Here is a 16,585-nt window from a genome sequence, read left to right on the forward strand (position 1 = left end):
ATTCCATAGGCTTGGATCCGCACCATGCAGCTGTTGCACAAGCACATTTTTCACCCACCGGCTGTCTACTAGTTTCAGAAGCAGTGATTGATAGGCATCTTAAACTTCTTGAATTCAACCATTATTGGGTTCAAATACATGTTCAGATTTGTGAACAGCCATCCACAGCAACCACAATCTGTAAAGCTCAAATAGCTAAATGAGAGATCAGCAGTGGGATTCACATCAATGCGCTATGATATAAATAATAAGTGTTATCCGTATCGCCGTAGACTACACTGCTGTCATCCTGACCTCCAAGCGTTTGTTCAAGTTGAATAATCTTTGGATGCCGACAGCAGTCGCACCATTGGAAGACATAGCTTGGACTGTAGCCTACAAAAGCCTATTCCTGCTCTTTTCCCGCGACCCATCAAACACATTTGGTGTGTCGTCATAGTGGTCTCTGACTTGTGGTCAGACTCGCTCAGGTGTCACAAGATTTTTTTTTGCAAACATCCTTTCTGAATTTTAAAGTAATCCTCAAAGTAATCATCTAGTTTTTCAAAAGTATCTGTAATCTGATGACCATATTTCTGCTGGTAACATAACGGATTACAGCTACCGTTTTTTTGTAATCCATTACTCCCCAACCCTGGTCTTTTCAGAAGGAGGAACCACACGGACTTGGATGAGGTATTTTGAGTATGTGTAGTTACATAGGTAGAGATGGGTTGTGTGTGTATGCAGCTGTGTGTGTATGGGGGGGGGGGTAAAACGTAGAGGCAAAACAAACAAATGGTCATCAATCTAATGATCTAACACACTTGTATAAACAGGCGTTGCTGCACACGCACTCACACACACACACACACACACACACACACACACACACATACATAAATTGTGCAAATTGTGTGTGTGATATTGGTTTTACTATCCTTGTGGTGACCAGACGTCCTTTACAAGGATAGTATAACATGGACAAGTCTGAGAAGTGGGGACATTTCGCAAAATGCTATTTTAGGTTTAGGGTTACAATTAGGGTTAGGTTTAGGGTAAGGAGTTAGGGTTCTGGTTAGGGTTAAGGTTTAGGGTAAGGAGTTAGGGTTCTGGTTAGGGTTAAGGTTTAGGGTAAGGAGTTAGGGTTCTGGTTAGGGTTAAGGTTTAGGGTAAGGAGTTAGGGTTCTGGTTAGGGTTAAGGTTTAGGGTAAGGAGTTAGGGTTCTGGTTAGGGTTAAGGTTTAGGGGTTAGGGAAAATAGGATTTTCAATCAATTATTTTGTCCCCACATAGATAGTAAAACAAATGTGTATGTGTGTGTGTGTGTGTGTGTTCATTCAGAGTGGTTACATTTCCCCAGCCCAGCCCTCAAAAATGTTGCTGCTCCTGATGCCTAGATAAGGGATTGTAAAACATGGAAAGTATCCAGCTTTTCTGTGACTCAGGTGACTCTCGTGTGTGTGTGGGCTTATGTGAATACTTGACTGGGTGTTATTGACAGGTAGTGTTTTATCCACTTTGAGACAGGCCTTTCTGTCAAGTTCGGAGGACTTTGATTGGTATGATAATTAAAGAAGGCCTTCTGAGGCTGAAGATCCTCCATCCCACCTGGCTTCATTGTTTCCATTCTAGAGTAACATCAGGAGCCCCATTTATACCTGATTCTAACATGTATCCTTTGCCCTGATCTTGTCCACATACTGATTGTCCCCACATTTTTAGACAGCTGTAGACGTTTAAAAGACACACTGTGATCTGATTGTGATCAGATCTTCCTGGCCTCCCCAGGAAGTAGTCGGGCACACATTGTGTCTGGATATTTTACAGGTGTAGACAGATTTGGGCAGTGAAACCATTTAACCATTCATCATTATCCCATCGTCTAAAATCCTTGACAGGTGGCGGCGCACTACTGACTTATGACACCAAGTCTTAAAATAAAGAAATATAATTTTGAAACGATATCCGTCAAATATTTTGCATTTAGGGAGACTACGAAATCTGGTCACAACGCGGATACAGTGGACAGATAAGAGACACATCTTAATACCATGTGTAGACGCTTTTCTGAAAACGTGGGCACAATCAGAATGTGAACAACATTAAGACAGAGGACGCATGTTTGTGCCTGTTATAAACAAGGCGAGGGGGTGTGAATGCAGTCTGTCTCTACAGTTTGTAGGCAGCAATTTGGTGCTCCAGGTTCAACTAGACGAGAATAAGTGACTGTCACCTGCAAAGTTTAAGTTTAGATAACCTGTGACAGTCTATTGGTCTGTTTTCAGTCCAGTCAATGGAATATGGCTGGTACAGTCTGAGACTAAACATACTAACTGTTACAACTGACCCAGATTCAGCTTTAGCTAGTTAAAATGCCAGATTAGCTGGTGGCATGTGACAATGATCTGACTTTGGAATATAGCACTTAACATTAAAGGTGTAGCTCTTGTTATTTTTACATACAAAGCCAATGCAATGCGATCTGGCCCAGCGTATTATAGGTGTGTGCTGCACATCCTGTTATTTGTGCATGTGTGTGTCTGTGTGTGTGTGTGCGTGCGTGACCTTCGAAAGACTATTGACCCTGTCAATACAGTTCCTATCATTCTGCAAACCATGCACAGTAGCAGGATATTCATGTAATGTGTGATGGCGTGTGTGGAGGGAGGGAGTGCTTCTGTTTTTGAGGGGACTGGTTAGAAGTCAATAAGTATTCTAGCTTCTTTTGGGCAAACACAGTCTTTCTAGAGGACTATAATGCAAACATAACCCTGCTTTGAACCTCATCCCGCTGAACACTGTATATACAAAGACAAAATCACATACTGTACGTACTGTATACACACAGACCCACAGAGTGGTATTCAATAAAGACCTAGGGATCACGCTGACACCAGTCATCTTCTGGGGAAATAAAGCTCTCTTTGTTGTCCTGCAGTGAATACAGGACTTATTGCAACATACAGACCTGCCTGTTTGAACGAGATGTTTTTCCTAGCCCTTCCCCCTTGGTTTTACTAACAACCAGTCTAATTTCTCTGCTGCCAACAGTTATCCCAAGAACTGTTGTATTGCTTCAATTTTGTCAGAAATCACTCGACTGTGACAATTAAGTCCTAACTGTGCAAGTTATTGTCACATCTTGGCCATAGAGAGGCTTTTATTTTCAATTTTGGTTAGGCCAGGGTGTGACTAGGGTGGGCATTCTAGTTTCTTTATTTCTATGTTTTGGCCGGGTATGGTTCTCAATCAGGGACAGCTGTCTATCGTTGTCTCTGATTGGGAATCATACTTAGGCAGCCTTTTTTCCCACCTGTGTTTTGTGGGTAGTTGTTTTCTGTATTGTTTTTGCACCTTAGAGAACTATTTTGGTTTTCCCCTCTTGTTTATTTTGTTCGAGTGTTTTGTGATCAAATAAAATCATGAACACTTACCGCGCTGCGCTTTTGTCCGATCCTCATTAGGACGAGAGCCGTTACATTTTTTATTAGTCGTATCGGACTGAGCTGCACATTATACATGCTCACCTCACTTCAAATGTCCTATATTTTAGGCTACGATTTGGCTATGATTTGGTCAAACAGTAATGTGCATTATCCTCATTCTTTACTGTAATGAAAGTCGCTCCGCTGCCCCTGTACCTGTTTCACTGGAGCTTACTTCTGTGATGATCAAAAATGGTTCTGATTGTAGGTTATAACGTTTCAAAATCCAACTGCGGGGAAAACACAGCTTTGGAGGCAACTGATGTTGTCACTGTTGAAGAGAGAATATTCTCATCTTTCTGTAGGTATAATTTAATATTGAGCTCTATAGCAATTCTTTTACAACTAAGATATTTGATGTGGCTTTGAGAAGTATTTTTTAGGACATTACATTTACTGTTAGATTGTTACATGGCTACCAGCAGTGAGTATTATGTTTAGAGTTAATTATCTAGCTACCCAGCTAGCACATAATGTTCTGAGAACCATATGTTTCTTATAGCTTGGTGAGAGTGTGCTTATCCTATGGTTATTTTGCAGGATAGTTGCTTGGCTTTGGAACATTCTCAGCACATTGAAGGAACTTGAGGAAATAATGTCATTTTCTTGTTATTTCATTACTTTGACAGAACGTTTCCTAAACGTTCAAACATGGTTAAATTTTATAAAATGTTGGTAATGTTCTAAGAACGTTCTCCATCTTCTTTGACAGTGGGAATGTTCTCAAATATTTCAGAGAACGTAAAGAAACAATGTTCTTCCATGAGAATTTCAATATTTCAGCATAACGTTTCCTACAGGTTCCCTCTTAGTTCTATCTAAAGTAATGTTCTCAAATTGTTCGAAGAAAGTTAAGAAACAACGTTCTTCTGTGGGTACGTCACATACACATGGTTAGCAGATGTTAATGCGAGTGTAGAGAAATGCTTGTGCTTCTAGTTCCGACCATGCAGTAATAACCAACGAGTAATCTAACCTAACAATTCCACAACTACTACCTTATACACACAAGTGTAAAGGGATAAAGAATATGTACATAAAGATATATGAATGAGTGATGGTACAGAACGGCATAGGCAAGATGCAGTAGATGGTATCGAGTACAGTATATACATATGAGATGAGTAATGTAGGGTATGTAAACAAAGTGGCATAGTTTAAAGTGGCTAGTGATACATGTATTACATAAAGATGCAGTAGATGATAGAGTACAGTATATACATATACATATGAGATGAGTAATGTAGGGTATGTAAACATTATATTAAGTAGCATTGTTTAAAGTGGCTAGTGATATATTTTACATCAATTTCCATCAATTCCCATTATTAAAGTGGCTGGAGTTGAGTCAGTTTGTTGGCAGCAGCCACTCAATGTTATTGGTGGCTGTTTAACAGTCTGATGGCCTTGAAATAGAAGCTGTTTTTCAGTCTCTCGGTCCCTGCTTTGATGCACCTGTACTGACCTCGCCTTCTGGGTGATAGCGGGGTGAACAGGCAGTGGCTCGGGTGGTTGTTGTCCTTGATGATCTTTATGGCCTTCCTGTGACATCGGGTGGTGTAGGTGTCCTGGAGGGCAGGTAGTTTGCCCCTGGTGATGCGTTGTGCAGACCTCACTACCCTCTGGAGAGCCTTACGGCGAGAAGCAGTTGCAGTACCAGGCGGTGATACAGCCCGACAGGATGCTCTCGATTGTGCATCTGTAGAAGTTTGTGAGTGCTTTTGGTGACAAGCCGAATTTCTTCAGCCTCCTGAGGTTGAAGAGGCGCTGCTGCGCCTTCTTCACGATGCTGTCTGTGTGGGTGGACCAATTCAGTTTGTCTGTGATGTGTACGCCGAGGAACTTAAAACATACTACCCTCTCCACTACTGTCCCATCGATGTGGATAGGGGGGTGCTCCCTCTGCTGTTTCCTGAAGTCCACAATCATCTCCTTAATTTTGTTGACATTGAGTGTGAGGTTATTTTCCTGACACCACACTCCGAGGGCCCTCACCTCCTCCCTGTAGGCCATCTCGTCGTTGTTGGTAATCAAGCCTACCACTGTAGTGTCGTCCGCAAACTTGATGATTGAGTTGGAGGTGTGCATGGCCACGCAGTCGTGGGTGAACAGGGAGTACAGGGGTCAGAACGCACCCTTGTGGGGCCCCAGTGTTGAGGATCAGCGGGGTGGAGATGTTGTTACCTACCCTCACCACCTGGGGGCGACCCGTCAGGAAGTCCGCTACCCATTTGCACAGGGCGGGGTCGAGAACCAGGGTCTCGAGCTTGATGACGAGTTTGGAGGGTACTATGGTGTTAAATGCTGAGCTGTAGTTGATGAACAGCATTCTCACATAGGTATTACTCTTGTCCAGATGGGTTAGGGCAGTGTGCAGTGTGGTTGAGATTGCATCTTCTGTAGACCTATTTGGGTGGTAAGCAAATTGGAGTGGGTCTAGGGTGTCAGGTAGGGTGGAGGTGATATGGTCCTTGACTAGTCTCTCAAAGCACTTCATGATGACGGAAGTGAGTGCTATGGGGCAGTAGTCGTTTAGCTCCGTTACCTTAGCTTTCTTGGGAACAAGGACAATGGTGGCCCTCTTGAAGCGTGTGGGAACAGCAGACTGGAATAAGGATTGATTGAATATGTCCATAAACACACCAGCCAGCTCGTCTGCGCATGCTCTGAGGACGCGGCTGGGGATGCCGTCTGGGCCTGCAGCCTTGCGAGGTTTAACACGTTTAAATGTTTTACTCACATCGGCTGCAGTGAAGGAGAGTCCGCATGTTTTGGTTGCGGGCTGTGTCAGTGGCACTGTATTGTCCTCAAAGCGGGCAAAAAAGTTATTTAGTCTGCCTGGGAGCAAGACATCCTGGTCCGTGACGGGGCTGGTTTTCTTTTTGTAATCCGTGATTGACTGGAGACCCTGCCACATACCTCTTGTGTCTGAGCCGTTGAATTGAGATTCTACTTTGTCTCTATACTGACGCTTAGCTTGTTTGATTGCCTTGCGGAGGGAATAGCTACACTGTTTGTATTCGGTCATATTCCGGTCACCTTGCCCTGGTTAAAAGCAGTGGTTCGCGCTTTCAGTTTCACGCAAATTCTACCATCAATCCACGGTTTCTGGTTTGGGAATGTCTTAATCGTTGCTATGGGAACGACATTTTCAATGCACTTTCTAATGAACTCGCTCGCCGAATCAGCGTATTCGTCAATGTTGTTGTTGAACGCAGTGCGGAACATATCCCAGTCCACGTGATGGAAGCAGTCTTGGAGCGTGGAATGAGATTGGTCGGACCAGCGTTGAACAGACCTGAGCGCGGGAGCTTCTTGTTTTAGCTTCTTAAGAAAACTTTCCATTGAAAAGAACAAGAAAACTTCCGTAATGTTCAGAGTTCTAATTTTTTTTACATTTAAAAACATATACTGTTCACTGTTCTCAGCAGCAACAAAACTCTCTCTATCCTCAATGTTGTTAAGTGTGTTCAGCTGTGTTTGCCGCGCCCACACATTGGCCACACCTGGTCTTAATGATCGCTTGTTTCCTTTGAAATAGGGTCTGTTTGAATAGACTAAAATAAACAGCTTTGTATGAGTTATAAAAACATGGCATGGTAGCCCCATCCTGGTGGTGTAGTGGACTAATTCCATGGGTAGAGAACAGAAGACGATCATAGGTTTGAATCTCACATTGAATCTCAAAATAAATGTTTTTGCATGATTAATGCCCAAGCAAATACATTTCTATGTGTCTTATCTGTGCTTTGAGTTCAAAACAGTTAACTCAAACTAAGCTAGCAGTGTTGTTAAGTTTTATTGGAACATGTTCTCAGAACATTATTTAATTACCTTCAAATAACCTGCAATTTCCATTGTCAGAACGTTATTAAAACCTCCCAGGAAAATTCCCTGGATTTTAGGTTGCACCTAAAAATATCTTGAATCATGACATTGAGTGCCACTTCAGAAGTCTATTAAACCTCTTAATTAAGCATAGCAAAAAAAATATTGGTGTCACCAAATCATGGGCTTGTGCAACCAACTGAAAATGCTAGTCTGGAGCCCTGAAACTGATATAGTACATTGCTATTCTGGACAAAAGCTCTGTCTTTCAGCTTTCTGCTAAACTATGCATAGTTGCGTAATGTACAGTATGTGCACAGAGTGATATATAATGTTTAATGTTCATATTCTCTGTCTATTAAACTTAAGCACATGCATCATTCAGCTACCATTGTAAGCTGCTGTCCAAACCAGAGCCGTTTAAGTGTGTTTTAGAGTTTGCATTAGATTGGGCCTGGCAAAAACAAACATGTCTTTCATCAACAGCCACTGGTGAGTCACCCAGCCAGCCTCACTCATAACTTGTAGAATAGGGTTTGAGTCAGGCCTTGACTTCCCTCCATCCCTTGTTTGACTTTATGAAGTCCCACAGGGTCCACATGTTTTCTCCATGCGTATGTTTATTAAAACATGTTTGTGTGTTTGTTTCTGTGTGATGAGTGATGCGATTCATGTGACTGTTTTGAAAAACCTAGGTAAGTTGGCATTGTCGTGGCATCGCACTGTGCCAAGCTGCAAGCTGTGCCAAGCTGTCCAGTGTGTGTGTGTGTGTGCATGCATGACAAAACAGCTGTGCTGTGTTGCCATTGTAAGTGTATCGTGTGAACATGCCCAGGAAACTAGTGGGAGTGACCATAGGTATTGCACAACAGTTCATTGAACTTCATATATGTCTAAAACACTTTACATTTACATGTTACAGGAAAGCTTATTTAAACTGTTAATGTTACACTCTTAGAAAACAATGTTCCAAAGAGCTTCTTCTGCTGTCCCCATAGGATAACCCTTTTTGGTTCCAGGTAGAACAATTTTGGGTTCCATGTAGAACCCTCTGTGGAACCAACAAGGGTTTTTCAAAGGGTTCGCCTATGAGACAGCCGGTTTTAGAAAGCACCTTTTTATCTAAGAGTCTACCCGGTTCCTCTTGTTATGCAAAGTTGTGCCTGATCTGAAGACGCGCTATCTCCACAGCCCTGTACTGTGTGGGTGACATCAGTTGGCATGGCATAACAAGAGGAACTGCCCCTCCCTACCTTCAGGCTATGCTCAAACTCAACATTCCAAACCGAGCACTCCGTTCTGCCACCTCAGGTCTCTTGGCCCTCCCACCCCTATGGGAGGACAGCTGCCGCTCAGCCCTTCTCTGTCCTGGCACCCCAATGGTGAAATCAGCTTCCCCCTGAAGCTAGGACAGCAGAGTCCCTGCCCATCTTCCCGAAAACATCTGAAAAACTACCTCCTCAAGCAGTATCTTAAATAATCTTCTTCCTCGCCTTGACCCCCCCAATTTTTTTAAAGAAAAAAAAGAACACTTAACCAGCACTGCACTTGACCCCCCTTAGCTCCGATTCTGCTGACAGCTACGTTATTGAAGAAAAATGTACTCTCCATGCCTGTGATATGTGGTTGTCCTACCTAGCTATCTTGAGATGAATGCACTAACTGTAAGTCACTCTGGATAAGAGCATCTGCTAAATTACTAAAATGTAAATGTAACAGAGACAGACTCCAGGCAGGTTGGAACTGGTTGGTTTGGGCCTTGGCTTTGTGTCAAGAGTCTGCAAACTGCAAAATTGTTAATGGTTTCTGTGGTCTTTAAATGAACTTATAGTGCATAGTTGTTGCATTGGATAGGCCTATGTAACAGTGAATATCCATTATTTAACTAATGGAAGCAATTAGCATTCATATGCATTGTCATCCTTTCAGATCTTTTCATATCAAGCCGTGGTATGTGAGATGTCATGTTCTGCCAGACGTCTTCACGAAGAGAATGCATCTGCGCTGGATGCTTCCTCTGTGGAAGTCTTGCAAACTGAGCATCGTTTTGCAGAAAACAAATTCATAATCAACACCATTCATGCATGATGTCCCATGAATTAAAAACATCCCCGGTTCCTTCCAAATTCATGGCTCATAGACTGAATGTTGTAGCACACCTTTCTGCACAGTTTACCCAACATCACTGTACCAGTAAATCATTAACTAAAGAGACTGGCTTCAAAGTGTTGGCAAATTTGGCATGACCAGGGTAACTAAACATATGCCACGGGGAAACAATAGATTCTGTAGAATGGCAGTATGTTTTATTATTCTGTATGATTCATCAGTCAACATCAGTCAGGAAAATGTAATCTGATACACCCTCTTGTGGGCAGAGATGGTATAATAAAGCTAGAAGATGCTGGTCAGTGATACCAGCCTTCTTGGAACAAACATAGCGTCCTCTTGTGGTGAAAAATTCACATGACCAGCCATTTTCACTTGGCAGGGGTTTAGGTGGTTGAAACTTCCCGAACGTAGAAGATACAAATGTAAGTGAATAGTGAAGACGATTATCGTATTGATTGATGTGAAAAGTGTTTCTCTAGGTACTGGATTAATCTTCAACATTGCTGAATTATTTCTGAACATTTCACTCCTCTTAAAACACCCCGGATGTTGCACACGTATCTACAATGGAATGCTGTTGACCATTCTGCATTCGGAGGAGTGATGACCATAGCTCACTATAATGGGATGCCACAGTGGGTGAGCTAGCCTAACTGCTTCTGTTGACAACACAGAGTCTACTTAAAAGCCTTTGGGTATAGTGCTGACAGCCAAAACCTCCTGAAAACAGACCAGTGCCTCTTCACACACATGTCCCAGAATCCACGCGGTGTAGTCTAACTGCTGTGCACACACGCATTGGTGTGACTAAGTCGTGTGGAGTGAATGTCGTCTGACCAGTGTCCCATTTGTCTCTGCTATCATTGTTGTCGTCTGCCGAACATGATTAAGGGGTCAACACTTACAATGAATGCTCTAATGAACTCACCCCATTTGGAGGGAGGAAATGTTTTTGTTTTTATTCCTGTACTGCAGTACATGTATGTACACAGTGTGTGAAGAGAACAACAGATGCCATAGTTGAAACAGGAAACACAAGGGTTGTCGTTTTGTTCTTGGATAAGTTGACGTTTAAGAAAACGATACTTTTCTGTTTTATAGGTGATGTTATTTTCAGAGCGTCAAGCAGTCAAGGGAGGTGACTGGACTTTTGACAAGGTCATATAACATTAATGGGATAACAACAGCATGTGGGTGGGACTATCAGCCATGCCATGGGTCTGTGAATGTGTGTGACAGAATGTGGGTCAAAGGCTAAGGATATGAAAGAAAAAGAGAGGCTGAGCGAGTAGGCGCGGGATAGAAACATAGCTACATGTTTATCAGTGGTAATGGGTGAGAAGATCTGCCTGCTCTAAGCCTAACAGTACCTATCTTTCTCTCTCTGTGACAGGAGTTTTGATCAGCTGAGTGTGTCGACAGAGTACAGCGTCAACAGCACCAGGACGGAGAGAGACAGGGATGCAACCTCCATGTTCAGCTTCGACATGTCAGCCTTCAACAGCCTCAGCCCCACCAAGTCCAGAAATAAGGTACGTCACAATATAGTAGTGTACAATAGGAGTCCACTTTTGTGTTGTGGAGAACTAATCAGGAAATATCCATTATTTACTATATCCGAATTGCTGTACTTTCAAACCACCCCCTCTTTACCTTCTGTGAGGACAATCTGGACTCCTTTAGGATTGTTTGATTTAATTTATTAGGATCCCCTTTAGCCAATGGCGCCAGCTAGCCTTAGGACAGACTCATCTAAGAATGATGTTGAGATGAATGATGAAATGTGACTATAGTATACATAGTGGCTAATCATACTGTACCGTACATGTTTACCATAGTTCTACAATTGTCCAAAGTATATGTCAAACATAGAGGACTTTCAGAGTGGTTCGATTAATATCCAACTCACTTGATATAAAAAAAAATTAAAAACATGTTTTAAAGTGAAACTTTTTTCAAATCATTTGAGAGTGACAGAATCTGTCTCTTAGCTTAGAGACATTTACCCCATACAACTGATTGTTACTGCTTGCACTGAGCCTGGCTGATAAGTCATGTAAAAAGGGTGCATAGGAGGACAGTATTGACTCATTTTGCAGGGTATCAGCTGCAGGAGAGGTAGTGTGGTTATAGGATACCTTCCAGATACACAAATCCTCTGCAGAATATTTTATATACAATGTCCACGGAAATCCATTTTGATTGTGTCATTTGCACAGGCCTGTGCGGAATGTGTGTATCTGGAACCCACCTGTAGTGTTATTGATTCTAACTGCCTATAAACATTTTATGCATCAACTGAAATTCTTCAGACAGATCCCTCAATACCAGTTTATGACTCTGTTTATACTAAAGCTTTGCATTACGCAATATTTGGGTTTGGAGTAACAATCGATATGAGCATTTATTCCATGCCTAGAGGTTTTAAGATCAATGTAAGACTGTAAGTTCTTTATCAGCATCCCGTCAAATTGTATAGAAATCATTAAGGGCGAAGGGTCAAATTACAAGATGCCACAGATATCCTCGGTGAAATGGCATGCTAGAAATGATTCTTTAGAATTAAATTTCCTTACTGTGTTATTCTCCATTGACACAGACTTGTCCAACCTGTTCTCCATCCTGGAGTAATTAATGGGGTGGGATTCACTCTGTGTTCTATTAATATTCATCCAACTTTTTCACAAGTGCAGAATTGAGCACATTCAGCCATTCAAGAAGAAAAAAACCTGGTTACTGGGGTAGACTTTTATTTCTATGCTAGGCTCACAATTTGGAACATAACCTGGAATACAGTACTGCAACCACAAAGCCTCTCCTTTCATGTGTTTCCTGACCTGTCTGAGGCCATTTGGAAACAAAGGAACAATGAGCTCTGTTTCAAACAGATTTTGTATTAGGTAAAAGTCCTGTTGAGATCCAGACTCTTCTCTGTTAAAACCATTTCTACTTCTGAATGAAGGATGTGCACAGGTCCATATGAAACAATACCAGCAACTCATTCAACTTGTGTCAATTTAAAGGGAAAGGGTCAAAATGTGTGCCCTTGCATGTGTTAGAGTTGGTCAAAACATTTATGCTGTACACAACCGAAACATGCTGCGATTTGCAAGTATGCAAATGTCCATACTGTGTTACGTACAACCACAAGAGATGTGTTCTTTCCTTGTCTCAGTCCAACTGAAAGTAGCTCTCCTGTCCATGGTATTATTATATTGATAAAGAGGTTTTCAGACTACTTACTTGCTCCAGTTTGATTGAGGAAGGAAGGGTGGGGTTGTTAGGCAGATATCCGTGTCCATATATTCTCATTGGATCAGTCATTCCTGTGAGTTGTTTGCTATGTCAAAGCTCTTTCACAATAGCCTATATGCTGAACTGTACTTGGCAGTACAAATTGATTTATGCCCTGAAGCGATGTACTGCAGTTTGTTTGATAGTCTACTCAAGGCTAGACATATACAGATACACACATACATCACACACAGACTGTCTGTCTCTCTGTGAAGGTCGTTTTTTCCCCCACATTGTTGGATTTGGCGGCGTTATGACTCTTATCCCAGCTTAGCAGGAAGTAAAAAGCTGATCAACATTAACTTTTTGCAGCTGATATGCGAGTGGTCAACTGGGCTGGAGTGGTGCAGTATATGGTCAGTATGTTGGGATTCTAAAGAAAGGAAATCTACCGGTTAAATTCCAGGAAGTGTCACAAAAAATGGTATGCAGCGGTCTCATTTTTCTTGTGTTAGTGTGTATTATCTTTGGTTATGATTTGTATCCTGTTCCAGCCTGTACTAGGAAACAGACAGAGTGCCCTGTGATTTTGTATATATGCTACTGTGTCTACTGTGTTTTTATCTAGTCAACCTTTATGTGATGTGTATGTTTTATTGATTCGATGGAATCCAGGTCTCCCTGGAAAACAGTGGCAAGTGTTACTGAATATACTATCCTGGCTAAAGGAAACAAGCAGACCATGTCGTTATTGACATACCTGGCTAAGTATAGGTTGAATGAGACAGAAATATATTGTATTTGCTTCAGATATGATATTTACTCCAATGATACTGCATAGATCGTATTACAAACTAGTCTTATTTGATGACCCTCCCATTCCTAGTTTGCCTCGTTGGTTCTCATTCCACCTATCCCGCAGTGGGTTTGAATACTTGTGGTTACTGACTTGTGGGCATCACAGAAATGTTCCTGTAATGTTCTATCTGTCCAATGTTGTCATTACCCAGGTGCTGTAGCAGCCTGATCATGTTCAACCTGGCTGTTAGTAGAAAGACACCTTCACTATTCAGCTTGGCTGGTGTTTGATTTTGACAAGAATCTGTACCTAATCTTCGGAGGTTATAGTTAAGGATATTAAGGTAAATGTACTAAATTATATCAAGGACTGAAAGAAGTGAGATGAGACCCAACCTCTGGCTCTTTGTATAGCTGTGCCAGAAACAACAGGTGTGTCTGTTCTCCATTTGGGTATTTATTTTTCCTTTTCTTTTTTTTTTGTCTCTCTGTCTCCTCCCAGAGCTCGGACGGAATGCTTAACCGCATCAGCAGTTTATTTTCCACCAAGAAGAAGAAGAGCCGGAGTGGTTCACTCTCAGTAGGCTCAGAGGATGGATCCTGGCTGGGTCCTGGCTCTCCCAACTCTCCCCCGTCCCCTGGTTCTCCTCTCTCCCCCCACCAGAAGGACGGGCTGAGGACCACCACTACCCAGAAAGAGGGAGAGGTAGTGGAAGCGGGAGCTGGGCCAGTGCTGGAGAGTCTGTCGGAGCTCCAAGCGAAGGGGTCAGTGTTCAGTAGCAGCACCAGACCTAGTACATCCAGCCTAGCCTCTCTGTTGGAGGCGGACACAGGGGACCTGCCGTTTGCAGACAGTGACAGCAGCGCCCGGGGCAGCGTGAGGGAGGTGCAGGTGTGCAGGGTCAGCCGGGCGGAAGCAGAGTCAGACGGAGAGGCAGACAGGAATTCTGGGAATCTGACTCCCACGAACGTGTTCCCCTCCGGAGCGGAGCAAGCCCCAGAGCTCGGCCTCACTAAGGACGTGGTGGAGGAGGTGAACAGGAGGCTGCAGGTATATCTGAAGGAACAAAGCACTGTGAAAGACGGAGAGGGGTCGGAGTGGGGCAGCCCAGTGGTCCAAACCACCCTCAGGTCGTTTGAGCTCTCTCAATCTCACCTAAAGACTGATGTCACCTCTCTCGGCATCGAGTCTAAAAAGACCTCTCTGAAAACATCTGTTGGAGGGAAGGGGAGTTACCTGCTGGGAGTGACTCTAGCCTCTCAGTCTCACACCCCGTCCTCCTCAGACCCACAGCCAGAGGGTGAGGAGGGAGAGAACAGCCCAGCCATGGGGAAGAAGAACAGGAGAAGGGCTCGGAAACCCACCAGCGTCAGCTCGGCTGAGACTGCTCCCCCCAGCCAGATGACGTTACCTGGGGGAGAGGGGACGAGGCGGGACTCACCTGCGAAGCTACACAAACCTGTGTCGGTGGAAACACACCTGGGAGAAGAGCCCATACCTGTGTCTGTGGCCCCTGTGGTGTACACTGATACTGCCGGTGTCCTGGCCACTGTAACCCTTTCAGCGGTATCCGGTGGCAGAGAGCCAGAGCTGGCTGTATCCACAGCACCAGTCTCCAAGGACTCCGAAACAAACAAAGCCCGGCCAGAGGAGACCAGTCCAGCCACAGACTCCGAGTGCAGCCCCCCTCTAGAGGATCAGACGGCCCTGAGCAAAGAGGAAAAGCGCAGGAGTGTGAAACTGTCCCACAGTGAGAAGCTTTTCACTAAGAAGGTGTATGTGAGCCCTGAGCCCAGTTTTGATGGGGATGAGCAGACAGAGAGAGAGCTGGAAAATAATGACATCGTAGACTTGGCTTCAAAGATTCCTCAGAAGTCTGAGGTGAAACTGTAAGTGTCTTTATTTCACTTTTTTTGGGAGTCTTTTTAATGAGCACTTTGATCCTTGAGAGGGAGAGCGAGACAGAAAGAGAGAGAGAGAGGTGTGCAACCTAACCTGTGTATTCCCATATCTATTTGTGCCAAAGGAGAACAATAAGAACAGTTCGTTACATAGCTGAAAAACTCCTGCGTCATTCAAATGTTCACCTACAGTACTAATACTTTACTTTGACTGAATGATACTGACAAGACTACTGCATGTACGGAAGGCCATTGACTATACAGTACAACAATATCTTCTTATGTATTCGTCACAAAATACTGTGCACAGTCAGTCAGTCTTTACAACCGAGTCAATAGGCTACCCTAAATTGTTACGAGTCTGCTGTTGAGCAAGAAAAAAAAATACAGGGGAACCATTTCAATATTGTAGTATACTGTAATTCAGTGGCAAATCAATCATGATGCAGCAGTTATTTGAATAATGCAACAAGTAAACTCATGAGCAACTGTTCCTTTTACCAAGCTAATAAGAATTGTGTTAAATTATGCTAGCAGCGACCATGACAGCTTCAGATGTAGGATCTTAATTTGAGCCAGTTTGCTGCACCAGGAAAATAATCCTGCAGCAACAGGAAATATGAATTATTATGTAGGTTATAATGAATTGACATTTTTGGTAGGGCAAATCAAGTCTGACATTTTAAAGTGGAAATTCCAAACTTTAGAAGTATTTTTATACCTATAATACACTACAGGTTTGCATTTCCTGCCGTGCAGGAACATTATCAGCAACAAAAGAGTGATCAGGTTAAGATCCTACATCTGTACCACTGATGCAATGCTTATTATCTTAACAATATGGTTAAGTCTGTTAACTGTGTCCTCTGGCACAGGGGATTCTGAAGAGAAAATATCATAGATGTTCAGCCCAACCAAGATTGTCTTTAAAATAACTGTTTTTCCAATTTACTGTAACATTTCACACTAGTTATTTTGGAGGCCACTTTAGTGGAGTAAGCAGAAGTTTGTAAACAGAACATTCATAGTAGATAAAGATAGGACGTGGAAAATATAATATATATTGCATGAGATGTAACCTGCCAATTATAATCACTGAAAGAAAAGAAAAATTGTTTGTTCAAATGAGCTGTTGTGATATTTCAATCAAAATGGAGGGCATCTCAAACTGGGCACTCATTGGTTCATTCAACATTGTTTCCACATCATTTCAGTGAAATTAATTTAAACCAATGTGGAATACAC

General features: G+C 42.8%; 1 protein-coding gene across 3 annotated transcripts in view; it reads left to right on the plus strand.

Moving 5' to 3' along the window:
* Window positions 1-16,585, plus strand: part of LOC112256535 — a 51,687-nt gene that overhangs the window by 9,609 nt on the left and 25,493 nt on the right. The window contains exons 1-3 of one of the 3 annotated variants that reach the window (XM_024429852.2): window positions 10,014-10,045; window positions 10,800-10,938; window positions 13,941-15,328. In XM_024429852.2, coding sequence (XP_024285620.1) covers window positions 10,029-10,045; window positions 10,800-10,938; window positions 13,941-15,328 — 1,544 coding nt within the window. In that variant the 5' untranslated portion in view covers window positions 10,014-10,028. Of the gene's footprint in view, window positions 1-10,013; window positions 10,046-10,799; window positions 10,939-12,906; window positions 13,125-13,940; window positions 15,329-16,585 lie in introns of those variants that run through there. The other 2 variants (XM_024429851.2, XM_024429853.2) reach the window with 2 other exon arrangements.

The sequence above is a fragment of the Oncorhynchus tshawytscha genome, linkage group LG08, assembly GCF_018296145.1.
Source record: "Oncorhynchus tshawytscha isolate Ot180627B linkage group LG08, Otsh_v2.0, whole genome shotgun sequence".
Taxonomy (NCBI): domain Eukaryota; kingdom Metazoa; phylum Chordata; class Actinopteri; order Salmoniformes; family Salmonidae; genus Oncorhynchus; species Oncorhynchus tshawytscha.